Raw genomic sequence first — 16,613 nt, forward strand, 5'->3', positions numbered from 1 at the left:
CCGTATCGCAGGGCAGGACCCACACTGGGAGTACCGTACGCTGTCCCTACCTCCGTATCTGCCGTGTTAGAGCCACCCTACTGTACCGTGCACGATTCCCGCGCCCCTATCACTGGGTATTGAAGAGGGAGTGCGGCACTGTAGGAGAGAATGCTGAGAAGGGAACTCCACACCGTGGGAGGGACGGTGAGGAGGGTGCGCTGTGCCGTAGGAGGAAGCCATGCAGGAAGATGCGGCCATTGAGAGTTTGCCCACTGAAGTGAAGTTTATTGCTCGACACTGTGAGCATCGAGGCGAGGACAGAGATGGCAGCAGTGGGATTACCTGCCACAGCAGACAATTCACCCTTGCCCTGGTGTCAGCAGTGCTTCTGCACGGTGCACTCTCCCACGGGAAACAGCTCACACCATCTTACACTTGGTGATAACTCCGTCAGGGTAACGCTTCTTAAAGCGAGCAACAACGTCGGGGTCGAGGAGGTGGATTCCATCCAGTTGGTTCCCGAGTGTGATCCTAGAGTGGCGGGAAGGAGAAACAACACAATGAAACCCCGTCCACACCATCCCATCACACACTCCCGGGGTCAGACACAGAGTGAAACACCCTCCACACTGTCCCATCACACACTCCCGGGGTCAGACACAGAGTGAAACTCCCTCCACACCGTCCCATCACACACACCCGGGGTCAGACACAGAGTGAAACTCCCTCCACACCGTCCCATCACACACTCCCGGGATCAGACACAGAATGAAACTCCCTCCACACCATCCCATCACACACTCCCGGGGTCAGAAACAGAGTGAAACTCCCTCCACACCGTCCCCATCACACACTCCCGGGGTCAGACACAGAGTGAATCTCCCTCCACACCGTCCCATCACACACTCCCGGGGTCAGACACAGAGTGAAACTCCCTCCACACTGTCCCATCACACATTCCCGGGGTCAGACACAGAGTGAAACTCCCTCCACACCGTCCCATCACACACTCCCGGGGTCAGACACAGAGTGAAACTCCTACCACACCGTCCCGTCACACACTCCCGGGGTCAGACACAGAGTGAAACTCCCTCCACACACTCCCGGGGTCAGACACAGAGTGAAACTCCCTCCACACCGTCCCATCACACACTCCCGGGGTCAGACACAGAGTGAAACACCCTCCACACTGTCCCATCACACACTCCCAGGGTCAGACACAGAGTGAAACTCCCTCCACACCGTCCCATCACACACACCCGGGGTCAGACACAGAGTGAAACTCCCTCCACACCGTCCCATCACACACTCCCGGGATCAGACACAGAATGAAACTCCCTCCACACCGTCCCATCACACACTCCCGGGGTCAGAAACAGAGTGAAACTCCCTCCACACCGTCCCCATCACACACTCCCGGGGTCAGACACAGAGTGAATCTCCCTCCACACCGTCCCATCACACACTCCCGGGGTCAGACACAGAGTGAAACTCCCTCCACACTGTCCCATCACACATTCCCGGGGTCAGACACAGAGTGAAACTCCCTCCACACCGTCCCATCACACACTCCCGGGGTCAGACACAGAGTGAAACTCCTACCACACCGTCCCGTCACACACTCCCGGGGTCAGACACAGAGTGAAACTCCCTCCACACACTCCCGGGGTCAGACACAGAGTGAATCTCCCTCCACGCCGTCCCATCACACACTCCCGGGGTCAGACACAGAGTGAATCTCCCTCCACACCGTCCCATCACACACTCCCGGGGTCAGACATAGAGTGAAACTCCCTCCACACCGTCCCATCACACACTCCCGGGGTCAGACACAGAGTGAAACTCCCCCCACTCCCTCCCATCACACACTCCCGGGGTCAGACACAGAGTGAAACTCCCTCCACACTGTCACATCACACACTCCCGGGGTCAGACACAGAGTGAATCTCCCCCCACTCCCTCCCATCACACACTCCCGGAGTCAGACACAGAGTGAAACTCCCTCCACACCGTCCCATCACACATTCCCGGGGTCAGACACAGAGTGAATCTCCCTCCACACCGTCCCATCACACCCTCCCAGGGTCAGACACAGAGTGAAACTCCCTCCACACCGTCCCATCACACACTCCTGGGGTCAGACACAGAGTGAATCTCCCTCCACTCCCTCCCATCACACACTCCCGGGGTCAGACACAGAGTGAAACTCCCTCCACACCGTCCCATCACACACTCCTGGGGTCAGACACAGAGTGAATCTCCCTCCACTCCCTCCCATCACACACTCCCGGGGTCAGACACAGAGTGAATCTCCTTCCACACCGTCCCATCCCACACTCCTGGGGTCAGACACAGTGTATCTCCCTCCACACCGTCCCATCACACACTCCCGGGGTCAGATACAGAGTGAATCTCCCTCCACACTGTCCCGTCACACATTCCCGGGGTCAGACACAAAGTGAAGCTTCCTCCACACCGTCCCATCACACACTCATGTGGCCAGGCACACGGTGAAGCTCTCTCTGCAGCATCCCATCATGTGCTCCTGGGGTCAGGCGCGGACTCACCAGTTGGGCTGGACGTTGTGCGGCCTCCCAAACAGTTCGATTTTGCGGGTCCCTGGGGACAGTCGCTCGATCATCCCATAGATCTCGTCTGGCTTGTGGCTTGTGGATCGGACCTGTGGGGGGAATGGGAGTGGAAGGGGGGAGCTGTCAGTCACAGAGCAGGTGGGACCCATCCCTGTGACCCCAACCCCACAGACCACTGTTCCTCCCCCCTACAGCCCCCCACATGCACAGAAACACAGGAACAGTAGAAAAGCAGATACCTCTGCCTCGCATGTCGTCCTACCACTGTCCCACACCGTCCCTGAATCTTTCCAACATCTCACAGTGACCCCCCCACCAATGACGGCCCTCAATAGGGGCAGAGAATCCCAGAGATCCCCCTACCTCTGAGAGAAGACATTTCTGCCCAGCCCTGTGTTCAATGACCAGCCCTCACCCTTCAACCGTGACCCACTGGTGGGAACATCCCAACATCGCTCCCCCACCCTGCCCTTCCCATCACCTCCACCTCAGGATCTGAGGGGGAAGGACAGAGACACCTCTTGTTCTCCTTCACTCCAAGGGAGACAGATACAGACCACCTGAGCCCTCCTGGTCGACCCATCCTCACTCCCTCCCCGGAACGGCACACCAGTGTCTTTCCTTTCTTCGGAGGTGAGGTCAAGACAAGTTTATTGTCATTTAACTAAATACACGAATATTGTCAAACAAGTCAACGTTTCTCCAGTCCAGGGTGTAAAGCACAGTAGCACACATAACACACAGAAACTAACGAAGGGAAGGATAAAACCTGCAGATGAGTCATGCATAAATAACAAACTAAAGTGCATAAATTAAATGTTCTAAGGTACAGAACAGATTAACCAGTGACACTTTGAATGTGATGCGGCAGGAAGTTCAGAAGCCTCATGGCCTGACTGTTTCCCATCCGGACCGTCCTTCTATCGGAGTCTCCTGCCTGATGGTAGAAAGTCAAAGAGGATGCTGGATGGATGGGGTGGGATCCTTGATAACTAACACTAACGAACCAGTGTACACAGCGCTCCTGGTAAATGTCCCTGGAGGATGGTGGTGAGACCCCGATGACCCTCTCAGCCGTTCAGCTTGTCACCAAACATGGCAACAAACATCTACAGATGTCTACAGTTGCTGTAGCTCACTGGTTGATCACCGTCCGCTACAGCAATCCCAATGTGCAGGAAAGTAAGACACGAAGAGCAGTGGAGCCCAATACATCCCAGACATACCCCCACCCTCCATTGGTGGTATCTACATGTGTTGCTACTTCAAAAAAGGCAACGTTGATCATCAAAACTCCCCAGCATCCGGGCCACGAGTCTTCTCACAGCTCCCGTCGGGCTGAAGCCTGAAGTCCCACGCCACCAGGTTCAGGAACAGCTACTTCCTTCGGCTGTTCAGTTCCTGAACCATCCAGTACAACTCTGATCACTTGTGTTCTTCTGAACGTTGTGTGCCTGGTGCTCTGTGCCTGTGGCTGTAAGTTTTTCATTCCATCGGTGCACAGAAAGTCACAGAAGACTACAGCACAGAAACAGGCCCTTCAGCCCATCTAGTCCATGCCCGGTCCCACCGACCTGCACCCATACAGTTCATCTGACAATAAACTCGACCTTGAACTCAGAATCCACCTCGGATTCAGATTTGTTTATTTATCTCGTGCGGATTGAAACAGAGTGAAACTTTTGAAGCTAACAACCAACACGCCCAAGTCGACACATGTTCAGGTGTCATCAACATTCACATATACAGACAGGTACCCCCCCCCCCACCCCTCACCCATCCCCTCATATACAGACAGACCCCTCCCCACCCCTCACCTATCCCCTCCAACCCCAGGACGGGACAGGCCACCTCCAGCCATTCAGCCCAGTGTTACTGCATTCTTTCCGGGTCAGGAGGTCGGATCCATGCCCAGTGCTCTGGGTGAGGTCTCACCCATTCCCCGTTCACCTGGAACACAATCTCCCCTTTGCGATGCTCCACCCTCCTCAGAGGCTGACTGACCTGCTGACCATTCCCTCCCCCACATACGGGTGCTTCCTAGGCCCGTCTTGGGAGCTCTTCCCTCCACCTGCCCACAGGGCTCCCTCCACCCCACCTCCCACGGGGGGCCCTGCTCACCTCAGCCACAATGACATCGCAGTCCAGCCCACGGTTGAAGCCCTGAGGGTTTCCCTTCACCCCCACCTGGAAGAAGGGAACAGAAGACAGGGTTAGAGTGGTGGAGGTGGGAGGAATGGGGAGAGAGGAGGGACGGTGAGAGGGGAGAGGGGAGGGGAAAGGGGGAGGAGGGGAAGGAGGAGAAGGAGGAAAGGGGAGAGTGATAAAGGAGGGAGAGGGAAAGGAGGGGGAGGGAGGGAAAGGAGGGGGAAGGAGAGGGAAAGGAGGGGGAGGGAGAGGGAAAGGAGGACAAAGAGGAGGGAGCTTGAGGGAGGGGAGAGGAGGGGTTAACAGATGAGGTGTGAGAGATGGTGGGTAGACACCAGACAGTGCTCCATGCTGTAGTTCAGACGGTGAGGCTGGTGTGAGGGGACAGGGTAGAGTGGGGGGTTTATGAGGAGAGGGTGAGGGGAAGGGGTTCATGAGGAGAGGGTGAGGGGAGGGGTTTATGAGGAGAGGGTGAGGGGAGGGGGTTATGGGGAGAAGGTGAGGGGAGGGGGTTATGAGGAGAGGGTGAGGGGAAGGGGTTCATGAGGAGAGGGTGAGGGGAGGTGTGGGGTGGGGGTCTCACCAGGCAGTGCTCCTTGCCATGGTTTAGCCAATGGCCAGTCCGTCCGGTCCGGATGATCCGCTGCAGTTGATTGGTCTTCACCCAGATGATCTCATCCACTCTCTCATAGCTGATTGGTGGAGAAAAGATGCAGGGAGGTGACAGGAAGTGGGTGACAGAGGGGGAAGGGGAGAAGGAATCAGGGAAGAGAAGGGGTGGATGTGTATTGACCACTATGGTGGGGGAATGGGTCAGTGGGGCAGGTGTGAGGGGGAGAGTGTAAGGGTGGGAAGAGGGGCACAGGAGTGGGAGGAGGAGGGAAGGGGTAGGGGAAGTGGGTAGGAAAGGGAATGGGAGAGGGAATGTGTGAGGGTGAGAGCAGGGGGGATGAAGGGAGGGGGAGTGAGAGGAGAGGGGAAAGCAGCGAGGGGAGGGGAAGTGGGGAGTGGGAAAGGGGAAGGGAGGTGGGAGGGGGAGGGGGAGAGAGGGGAGAGGAAGGAGACAGTGAAGGTGTGAGGGTGAGGGCAGGGCAGGGGCAGAGGAGTATTGAGGGGAAAGGAGGTGACAGGGTTTGAGGGGAAAGGGGGTGAGTGGGTGGGTTGTGAAAAGGAAAGGGATGAGGGGAGAGGGAAGGGGAGTGAGGGGAGGGGGAGAGGGGAGAGGAAGGAGAGAGGGAAGGTGTGAGGGCGAGGGCAGAGGAGGGTTGAGGGGAAAGAGGGTGAGTGGGTGATTGTGAAAAGGAAAGGGATGGGGCGGAGAGGTGGTTAGCCGATGGATCTATACTCACCCCCAGAGGTTTAAACACTCACGGCCCAACTCCATCGCCCTGCAGGGGAGAGAGGGTGAGGGTGCATGAGGTTGAGGGAGGGAGGGGGCGAGGGGAGAGGAATCCCTTTGCCTGCACCATGTTCCTGTCCATCTGTCTAACAGACTCTGCCTCCTCCAGCACCACCTCAGACCGCACATTCTCTGGGTAAAACTCTCACCCATCTGGTGTTTCTTATTTCCACCCCGGGGGTGGGGGGGGGGGTGCAGATATCGCCTGTCTGCTCTATCTCTGCCTCTCAATCCTATAAACCTCTCTCAGGTCTCTCCTCAGCCTCGGCAACTCCAGAGAAAACAACTCAAGTTTGTTGACCTCTCCTTGTAGCTCCTGCCCTCTACACCAGACAGCATCCTGGTGAGCCTCTTCTGGATTCTCTCCAAAGCCCCCACACCCTTCCTGTAATGGGGTGACCGGCAATGAGCATAAGACTCCGGATATGGCCTGAGCAGAATTTTGTAAACCTTCAACATGAACTTCCCAGCTCAGTCCCTTAGCTGATAAAGACCTTCTTTACCACGCTATCCACCAGAGCAGCCACTTTCAGGGACCTGTGGACCAGCACCCCAAGATCCCTCTGCTAACTCCAGGGTCCATATACAATGTCCATGGAACAGTACAGCACAGGAACAGGCCATTCAGCCCACAATGTTGTGCCAAACCAGCTAAGATGCAAATCAAACACACCCAAACACTAATCCCTCCCACCTTCTCCACGTTCATATCCCTCCATCTTCCTTACATCCAGGTGCCTATCCAAGTATCTCTTAAAAGCCTCTAATGTATTTGCCTCCACCACCATACCAGGAAGCACATTCCAGACATCCACCACTCTCTGAGTAATCAACTTACCCTCACATCCCCCCTCTCACCTTCAATGCATGCACTCTGGTATTTGACAATTCTACCCTGGGAAACAGGTACTCTCTGTCCACTCTATCTATGCTTCTCATAACCTCTCATAACCTCTATCAGATCTTCTGACGCTCTAGAGAAAACAACCCAAGTTTGTCCAGCCTCTCGTGATAGCACATGCCCTCTAAACCAGGCAGCATCCTGGTAAACCTCCCTTTCACCCTCTCCAAAGTCTCAACATCCTTCCTATAGTGTCCCTTTACACTCGACTTCCCAAAGTGCAACACCTCATACTTGCCTGGATTAAACACCATCTGCCATTTCTCTGCCCATATTTGCAAATATCTGCTCTCTCCTTTGGCAAATGTCTGTGCTATCCACAACATCACTGATATATGTTTCATCTGCAAAGTTGCAAACCCACCCACCCACATTTTCATGTGGGTCCTTTATATTTTTTGCAAACAGTAGAGGTCCCAGTAGTCACAGACATCCAGTTAGAATATGTCCCACTGACCACTATCCTCTGCCTCAGCGGGCAAGCCAGTTCTGAATCCAATCAGCCAATTTACCATGTACCTTAAATCTTCTCCCATGAAAGACTTTGTCAAACACCTTTCTAAAATTCACCTGGTCGAAATGCAAAGCTCGAACTTCATCAATCACCTTCAACAGCTTATCGAAATACTCTGCCCGCAAGACATGACCCACCCTGCACAAAGCCCCGCTGACTGTCCCTAATCACACCGGGTTCAATTTGAGATCAGAGAATGTAGACAGTATACAACCTGAAATTCTTACTCTTCACAGACAACCTCGAAACAGGAAAAAACACCCCCGAAGAATGAATGACAGAAAACCTTAGAGTCCCAAAACCTCCCAACTCCCCCACGCACTAGCAAAACCATCAACCCTTGCCCCTACTTGCTCTAGCACACACTACCCACCATGTAAGCAACAGCAAAGCCCCCAAAGAGAGGCCATGATCTAGAACCCATTAAAAACTAACTGACCATCCCAACACGTTGACATGGTGTCTCAATTGCTCAGTGATCTTATCCTGAAGAATTCTCTCCAGGAACTTCCCTACCAGTGATGTGAGACCCATTGGCCATCGGTTTCCAGTATTATCCCCATTTCTTTTCTGGAATAAAGCGACATTAGGTACAGCCAGGCTGCCCACCCCTGCTCCTTGCCCCCTGGTGCCTACCTGCCAGTGACCCAGAGGAAGAGGAAGCCGTCATCTTGGAGCACGGGAATGTTGAGCCTCCTCATCTCGTCGTCGGTGAGGGTGCCGTAGGGCAGCTCCATGTGGATGTCCCAGGGGGGGTCGGCCATCACCACGGCAAACTTCCCCAGGATGCTGACATCCAGGAACCGTATGTCACAGCAGATCCACTGCGAGGGGAGGGAAAGGGGAGAGGGGTTGGGAGGGGAAGAGGAGGGCACGAGAGATGGGGAGGGAGGGGGCATGAGAGATTGTTACTGTCTGTTCGCACTCTCCCAGCACATGCATCCCTTGTCACACTCACTCACAAAGACACATACGCACCTCGTGTCACGGAACAGTATGGCACAGTACAGGTCCTTTAGCCCACAGCAATGAACCATCTCCAAGATCAATTTAACCCTTTCCTCCCACGTGGCCCTCTATCACCCATATCCCTGTCTAAGAATATCTTAAATGTCCCCAGTGTATCTGCCTCTACCGCCAACGCTGGCAGAGCGTTCCCCAGAGGCCCCCATTCTCTGCGTAATAAACCTACTCTGACTTCCCTCTGTTACTTCCTCCGATCACGTCCTCTTGTACTGGCCATTTCCACTCAGTTGGCTGTCCACTCTGTTGCTTAACATCAGTCATCTCCCATTCTCCTTCAGTCCAAAGAGAAAAGCCCTGCCTCGTTCAACCTTTCCTCATAAAACATACTCTTTAGTCCAGGCAACACCTCCTCCGCATCCTCTCTAAAACTTCCACATCCTTCCTATAATGAGGTGACTGGAATTGAACGCAGTGCTCCGAGTATGTATCTTTTCACATAGTTTTCGAGATTAAATCGCATCTGCCGCTTCCCAGCCCAGTTCTGCATCCTATCAATGTCCCCTTGTAACCTGTGGCAACCTTCTACACTATCCACACCACCACCAACTTCTCAAATCTAATCCATGTTTAATTATCAGGAACACAGCCAAACGAAACAGCATTCCTCTGGGGCTGAGGTGCAGAATGTGTACAGCAGAGGGCACACAGTACATTCAAGATAGTGAACACACATACTGTCACACAAAAAAATACATGAGTGACATGGTTCAGCACCTGAGTGACATGGTTCAGCACAGCCAAGAAGGGCCAAAAGGCCTGTTTCTGTGCTGTAACGTTCTATGGTTCGTTGCCCCTCAAATTAATGGTGCAGTTCACCTGCATGCAATCCAGCCTGTCATTCCATGGATTGAACACTGGAGGGCAGCACCGAACTGAGCACGGAAACCACGCTACACCGCCTCCAGCGCCTCCTCCCATGGTCGGCAGCAGCAGGCAAGCCCGCATCTTGAGGCCTTGTCCTCACTACCACCGGTGCCACACAGCTCCCCCGCCATCTGTTGCGCCACCAAACAATGGACACAGGCCTGCGGCATTCTACATCATCTGTGTCTAACAGGGTTTTACATTCGCAAGTGAAACGTCCAAGACAGTTACACTGCACGCTGCCTTAAATACCTTCCTGTAGCAGGTACCAAGTCCAGCTCCTCGGGCAGCGAGCAGCTCACTGATGCGGTGGACCTGCAGTACCTTAAGTTCCTAACGTTCAGCATTGTCTTACGATCATAAAATAGACAATTAAAAAAAAAACCTTTGGTTGGCCCGAGAGCCCTCTGCGTCCGAATGTGCTGCCATCTTAGCGGAAGCTTGTATCAGCCGCAAACTTAACAACCCACCCTTCCGGTTCTTCATCCAAGTCATTTACAAAAATCACAAAGAGCAGGGGTCCGAGAACAGATTGCCGAGGAACACCATCGTTCACCAACCTCCAGGCAGAACGTCTGCCATCTACTACCACCTTTTGCGTTCCGCGCGCAAGCCAATATTGAACCCCTGCAGCCCAGGTACTCTGGGTCCTGTGCCTCCTGAATTTCTAGGTGAGCCCCCCCATGGTGAACTCCTTCCCAAAGCCCATGGTCACCACATCCATCACTCTAACTTCAATCTGATTGGTCAGTTTTATCAGAAGTGTCCTTCAGGCTCGTGAGACATGACCTGCCCCTCACAAAGCCACGTTGATCATCTCTAATCAGACTATTCTTCTCCGAATCCTCGAAAATCCCATCTCTAAGAATCCCCTCCAATAGCTTGTCCAGCTCTACTACTATGTCGACTCAGGCCTGGGGCCAGCGTCAGGGAAATAAGGCATAAAGCATGCCCAGCTCACTGGTCTGTAACTCCCAGGATTATCCCTATTCCCTTTCTTGAACATAGGAATAACATTTGCCTGCCTCCAATCTTCCGGTACTACTCCAGTGGCCGGCGAGGACCCAAAGATGGTCACCAGAGGTGATGGTCAGGTGTGTGTCTCATATACGCAGCCCATGTCTCACACGGGTACCCCATGTCACAAACACATACCCCCACCCCCTGGATTTCACACCCACACACACACACTCCCCATGTCCCATGCTCACACAATGAATCACTCACACACCATCTCTCAACACACAAACACGCTCTCTCCCCAGTTCCACACACAGACAGCCACGCACTCACACACACTGTAAGATACAGGAGTAGAATTAGACCATTCGGCCCGTCGAGTCTGCTCCACAATTTCATCATGGCTGATCCATTTCCCTCTCAGCTCCAATCTCCTGCCTTCTCCCCGTATCCCTTCATGCCCCGACCAGTCAAGAATCTATCAATCTCTGCCTTAAGTATTCGTAAGTTGCCTGTGGCAACGAATTCCAGATTCACCATTCACTGGCTAAAGAAATTCCGCCACGTCTCCGTTCTAAAAGGATGCCCCTCTATTCGGAGGCTGTGCCCTCTCGTCTTAGACTATCCCAACATAGGAATTATGTCGGCCACTCTCTGTTTGACCTGCAGCCGTGTCCAGCAAAAGGTTCAGGACACTAAAAGCCAGAACAAATAGACTGGGGAACAGCTTCTACCCCAGAGCTGTGGCCTCCATCACACCACTCCCACAGAACAGTGACTGAAACTGTGAGCACACACAGGGACTCAAATGCTCGCACTAACGGCACTTTGTGCATTACTGTGATATTCTGGTGCTGCTGCAACTTATCTATTTAATACTGTTTTTCTATTACTGTCTTGTTTTTATCTACCGCTTTGTTTGATTGCCTGAGAGAAAGCCAAACAGAGTTTCATTGTACCCATGTATATTGACAATAAAGATCATTCAATGCAATTCAATTATCCTCCCTAGATCTATCTGTCTCTCACACACACACACAACCCAGAACAGATCCCTGTGGAATACCACTGTCACTGATTTCCAGGCAGAATACGAACCATCTGTAATGCCCTGGTTCACATCTTTACTGTCACGCTGTAGGTATTTCATTTAGCAGCTCTGTAAGAGCAGGCTGTTCTGCTTTCCGCCTGTTTGGGTTATTGCTGAAGATAAGCGATGATGAAGAATGTGTGCCGTTCAATTAGGATGGTGAAATGGGGAGGGGGGGAGGTATTTTTTGGCGAGGGACACTGAGGTTGGTCTTGGGGCTTTTGTTCGGCGGGAGATGAAGAGAGAAGACGATTGCAGGATATGACCCGTGTGTTCGAGATGGATTGCGAGCGACGTTCGGAAGGTGGTGTGGGCGTTCACGTTGACCGAGGGCCCAGCGCGTGAGTGACAGAGAAGTTCAAGATGAGATCCAGCTTGTGCACATTTGACTGTTTAACTATAATGGGCCATTTTCTTTGCTAACCCTTAAGCTGAAGATTCATAAATATAATTCTTTTAATGGTATGCAGTGTGCGGTTATTTTCTGGCACTGAGCTGTAACGGGAGAGGGAATTACACAGCATCCACACAAACCGGGGTTTGAGGTGGGAAAGCCGTCTGTCTCACGGATTTGGTGGGACCGGAGAGCGTCTTCCCGAGACTTACGCAGCCAAGGACACATCTAATGCCAGCCTCTGCCTTCGAGAGGCAAACCAACACAGCCAAATTTCCCTGGATCCCAAGTGTCCTGATTCTGAATTAGCCTACCATGGGGAAGCTTGCTGCACATTTCACTAAAATCTACATACACCACATCCCGTGCCCAACCTTATTCAATTTGTTTTGTCTTACACACACACACCCCATCCTACCACAGAACAAACCACCCCCCCGGAACTTGGCACACCTGTGGCGGGAAGAGCTTGCCCAGGCTGGGGTCAGTGCCCACACTGGGGGTGAGGGGCTTGTCGGAGCTCTGCCCATCCAGGGGCAGAACTGGGCCGGTGTCGAGGCAGCTGTCGATCTCGTAGTGCACGTACTTGCAGGTGTCCATGTGGAAGCAGGTGTTGAGGAAGGAGCAGTCGCCCAGAGACTCGTCCGTGTGCTTGTTGATGATGCGCCTGCAGAAGCGAGAGGTCAGGCCCGGAGGAGCGACAGGTACCCCCTGGAGAGAGGGATTCCCCCGGCCCGGAGAGGGGTCTCCTGCCCAGAGAGAGAGGGATTCCCCCGGCCCGGAGAGGGATCTCCTGCCCAGAGAGAGAGGTCTCCTGCCCAGAGAGAGAGGGATTCCCCCGGCCCGGAGAGGGATCTCCTGCCCAGAGAGAGAGGGATTCCCCCGGCCCGGAGAGGGGTCTCCTGCCCAGAGAGAGAGGGATTCCCCCGGCCCGGAGAGGGATCTCCTGCCCAGAGAGAGAGGGATTCCCCCGGCCCGGAGAGGGATCTCCTGCCCAGAGAGAGAGGGATTCCCCCGGCCCGGAGAGGGATCTCCTGCCCAGATAGAGGGAGAGAGAGAGAGAGAGCGATCCCCCAGCCCGGAGAGGGATCTCCTGCCCAGACAGAGAGGGATTCCCCCGGCCCAGAGAAGGATCCCCTGCTCAGTGAGAGAGGGATTCCCCCGGCCCGGAGAGGGATCTCCTGCCCAGAGAGAGAGGGATTCCCCCGGCCCAGAGAGGGGTCTCCTGCCCAGAAAGAGAGGGATTCCCCCGGCCCGGAGAGGGATCTCCTGCCCAGAGAGAGGGATTCCCCCGGCCCGGAGAGGGATCTCCTGCCCAGAGAGAGGGAGAGAGAGAGAGAGAGCGATCCCCCAGCCCGGAGAGGGATCTCCTGCCCAGACAGAGAGGGATTCCCCTGGCCCAGAGAAGGATCCCCTGCTCAGTGAGAGAGGGATTCCCCCGGCCCGGAGAGGGATCTCCTGCCCAGAGAGAGTGATCCCCCAGCCCAGAGAGGGATCTCCTGCCCAGAGAGAGGGAGCTTACAGTCAGGAGAAGGATCCCCTGCCCAGAGAGGGAGTCTACAGTCAGGAAAAGGATCTCCCGCCCAGACAGAGAGGGATCCCCAGCCCGGAGAGAGAGGGTTCCCCTGCCCAGAGAAAAAGGGATCCCACAGCCAGGAGAGGGATCTCCTGCCTAGAAAAGGAGCGAGCCTACAGTCAGGAGAAGGATCCCCTGCCTAGAGAGAGAGGGATCTCCCAGCCCGGAGAGAGAGGGATTTTCCTGCCGAGAGACCAAGATCCCCACCCAGGGAGAGGGATCCCCCAGCCCTGAGAGAGAAATCTCTTGCCCCGGAGTGAATGCCAAACTGAAGCAAAGAAACCCCACCCCCCCCCACAGAAAAGAGATACCCCATCCAGAGAGGGGGACCCCACCTGGACAGACAGTTGAAGCAAGGGATACCCCATCTGTAAGTGCGATTCCCTGGAGAAACGGAGCCACCACCAGGGAGATTCCCCTGACGAGCGGAGAATCCAACTGGAATGAGGGAAGGATCCCCACCAAAAGGGCTCCTCTACGGCAGTGAGGGATCCTCAACCTCGAGGGATCACCCAACAGGAAGAGATCCAACCATGCTGAGTACGTTATCACCCCCCCCCACCCCAAGAGAAAGATCATTTACCCCAATCCAAACATGCCGATCGAGGGATCTCCCCCACACCCAGTGAGAGGGATCCCCAATCCAACTAAGGGAACAAGCCAGGGCAAGGGATCCCAACCAGAGTGTGAAGGATCTCCAAATGGTTGAGACATCCCTCCCCGACAGGAAGAACCAGGGGTGAAAGAAACCCCAACACAAAAGGTTCTGGACACTTTCCCTCTGCCCCCACCTCGGCCTCTCCCCCAGCCCTACTTCCCACCCACCCACCTGAAGTGAAGCTTGTGGCAGGGCTGTTCCAGGATCAGGGCTCTCAAAAACATCACATACTTCAATCGCAATCCCACAATCCTCCTGTTCCCCTTGTCCTGCCCCTCCCACCCTCTGCCCTCTCTTCCTTCAGCCCCTCACGACGTCACCCCCCCCCCCCACGTCCGCAACTGAAGAGAACTTTGAGGCAGGACCCCTCCAATAGGCCCTGGGTCCTCGTATACACCACCTCTCTCCCACACCCCCGACGACCCCTCTCCATCATGTCCCTGCCACCACCCTCCCCACTGCCCCCACCTGAAGTGGAGTTTGCGGCAGGGCCGCTCCAGGTCCTGGGCCCTCATACACTCGAGCTTGGTGCCGTGGTCACAGAACTCCTGCACCTGGGCGCGGCCGCGCGACCGGAACTTCTCCACCATCGACTGCTCCTTCGCCGTGCTGGTGTTCAGCAGCTCCAGGATCTCCTGGCTCATCTGGGGGAGAGGGAGAGTCACTGAGGGATCTCCCCACACGCGGGATCAGCACTAAGAGATCCCCACGCTCAGCGGGGTGGTAGTGCCGGGCGATCCCTGTGGCCCGCAGGTGGCTGTGCTGAGAGATCATTGTACCTCTGTGAGAGCAGAGGGGAATCTCCCCTCCCCCCTGTGCAAGAGGGAGTGTCAGTGAGGGATCCTTCTTTTCTGCCCTCTGCACCTACACTGCTCCTCCCACAGAGCCACATCCCTCCACCCCTCTACCCCCACCCCCTTGTTTCTACCCTACTCACCGCCCCCTCCTAAACTCTCCCTTTCTCCCTTCCCGTACTACACCCACATCACATCACTCCCTCCCTCCCCTCTAACCCTCTCCCCCCAGCTTGTTTCCCAATCCCTCTCACCCATCCTCTCCCTTACCACCCTCCCAGCCCCCAGGACGAGCCGTACCTTCTTGCTCTGCCTCTCCTTGGTGGATTGCTGGTTCAGCAGCCTCTCGATCTCCAGGTCCAGTTCGGAGGCCACCTTGCGGGACTTCTTGGCGGGCTCCGGCGGCTTCCTGTCGGGTGGGGAGGGGGCAGATCCGACCGGAGGGGGCTGGGCCCGCCTCTTCTGGCCCCCCTCGGCCTGCGGCGGGGGCGGTTCGCCCTCCTGGGTCAGAAGCACCAGCATGGCCGAGAGCTTGGTGTGGTCGGCGAAGGTGACGGTGGTGGGCATGCCGTCCTGGGACAGGCCCCCTCGCACCTCAATCAGCTCCTGGGCCGCAAACTTCTGCAGGAGGCTCTCCACGTTCCCCTGGGTCACCGAGCACTGGAGCTTGGGTGGGGGGCAGGTAAAGACAGGGATAGAGTCATAGAGAAGTACAGCACAGAAACAGGCCCTTCGGCCCATCTAATCCATGCCGAACCATTTAAACTGCCTCCTCCCTCCGACCTGCACTGGGACCATACGCCCTCATACCCCTACCAAACATGTACCTATCGAAACATCACTTAAACGTTGAAAGCAAGCTCATGCAGATGTACAGGCTGGTGGGTTTATTGGGCAAGACAAGCTGCGCCCTGAGTCTGTGGCTGACAGGAAGCATCTGGGGAGAGCTGATGGGAACGTGGGGAAAGTGGAATGCGATCGCTGTAACTGGGTCAACATGGAGAGCATGGGCCAAACACCCGTGTGTGTGATGGGACAGTGTGGAGGGAGCTTCACTCTGTGTCTGACCCCAGGAGTGTGTGATGGGACGGTGTGGAGGGAGATTCACTGTGTGTCTGACCCTGGGAGTGTGAGATGGGACGGTGTGGAGGGAGTTTCTCTTTGTGTCTGACCCTGGGATGGTGTGGAGGGAGATTCACTCTGTGTCTGACCCCGGGAGTGTGTGATGGGACAATGTGGAGGGAGTTTCACTCTGTGTCTGACCCCGGGAGTGTGTGATGGGACGGTGTAGAGGGGGTTTCACTCTGTGCCTAACTCAGTGGCACTCTATCCCCCCTCTCTCACTGGTAACAAATCGTTTAATCCCCCCTCCCTGATAAGAGTGTTCTATCCCCCCTCTCTCACTGATAACAAATCGTTCTATCCCCCTCTCTCCCTGATAAGAGTGCTCTATCCCCCTCTCTCCCTGATAAGAGTGTTCTATCCCCCTCTCACTGATAAGAGTGTTCTATCCCCCTCTCTCCCTGATAAGAGTGCTCTATCCCCCCTCACTGATAAGAGTGCTCTATCCCCCTCTCTCCCTGATAAGTGTTCTATCCCCCTCTCTCCCTGATAAGTGTTCTATCCCCCTCTCTCACTGATAAGAGTGCTCTATCCCCCTCTCCCTGATAAGAGTGCTCTATCCCCCCTCTCTCTCTCTGATAAGAGTGCTCTATC

The 16,613-nt window shown here is 55.0% G+C and overlaps 1 protein-coding gene across 2 annotated transcripts in view; it reads right to left on the minus strand.

Moving 5' to 3' along the window:
* Positions 1–239: 239 nt before the first annotated feature.
* The window catches only part of mettl3 (methyltransferase like 3), a 28,617-nt gene continuing 12,243 nt past the window's right edge, over positions 240–16,613 (minus strand). Inside the window, exons 3-11 of one of the 2 annotated variants that reach the window (XM_073029225.1) lie at positions 15,198–15,563; positions 14,572–14,747; positions 12,323–12,536; positions 8,172–8,359; positions 6,071–6,109; positions 5,305–5,413; positions 4,695–4,760; positions 2,550–2,662; positions 240–513 (exon numbers count right to left, since the gene is read on the minus strand). In XM_073029225.1, coding sequence (XP_072885326.1) covers positions 402–513; positions 2,550–2,662; positions 4,695–4,760; positions 5,305–5,413; positions 6,071–6,109; positions 8,172–8,359; positions 12,323–12,536; positions 14,572–14,747; positions 15,198–15,563 — 1,383 coding nt within the window. In that variant the 3' untranslated portion in view covers positions 240–401. The remainder of the gene's footprint in view (positions 514–2,549; positions 2,663–4,694; positions 4,761–5,304; positions 5,414–6,070; positions 6,110–8,171; positions 8,360–12,322; positions 12,537–14,571; positions 14,748–15,197; positions 15,564–16,613) is intronic. The other variant, XM_073029226.1, reaches the window with a different exon arrangement.

This window comes from Hemitrygon akajei, chromosome 25, assembly GCF_048418815.1.
Source record: "Hemitrygon akajei chromosome 25, sHemAka1.3, whole genome shotgun sequence".
NCBI lineage: Eukaryota > Metazoa > Chordata > Chondrichthyes > Myliobatiformes > Dasyatidae > Hemitrygon > Hemitrygon akajei.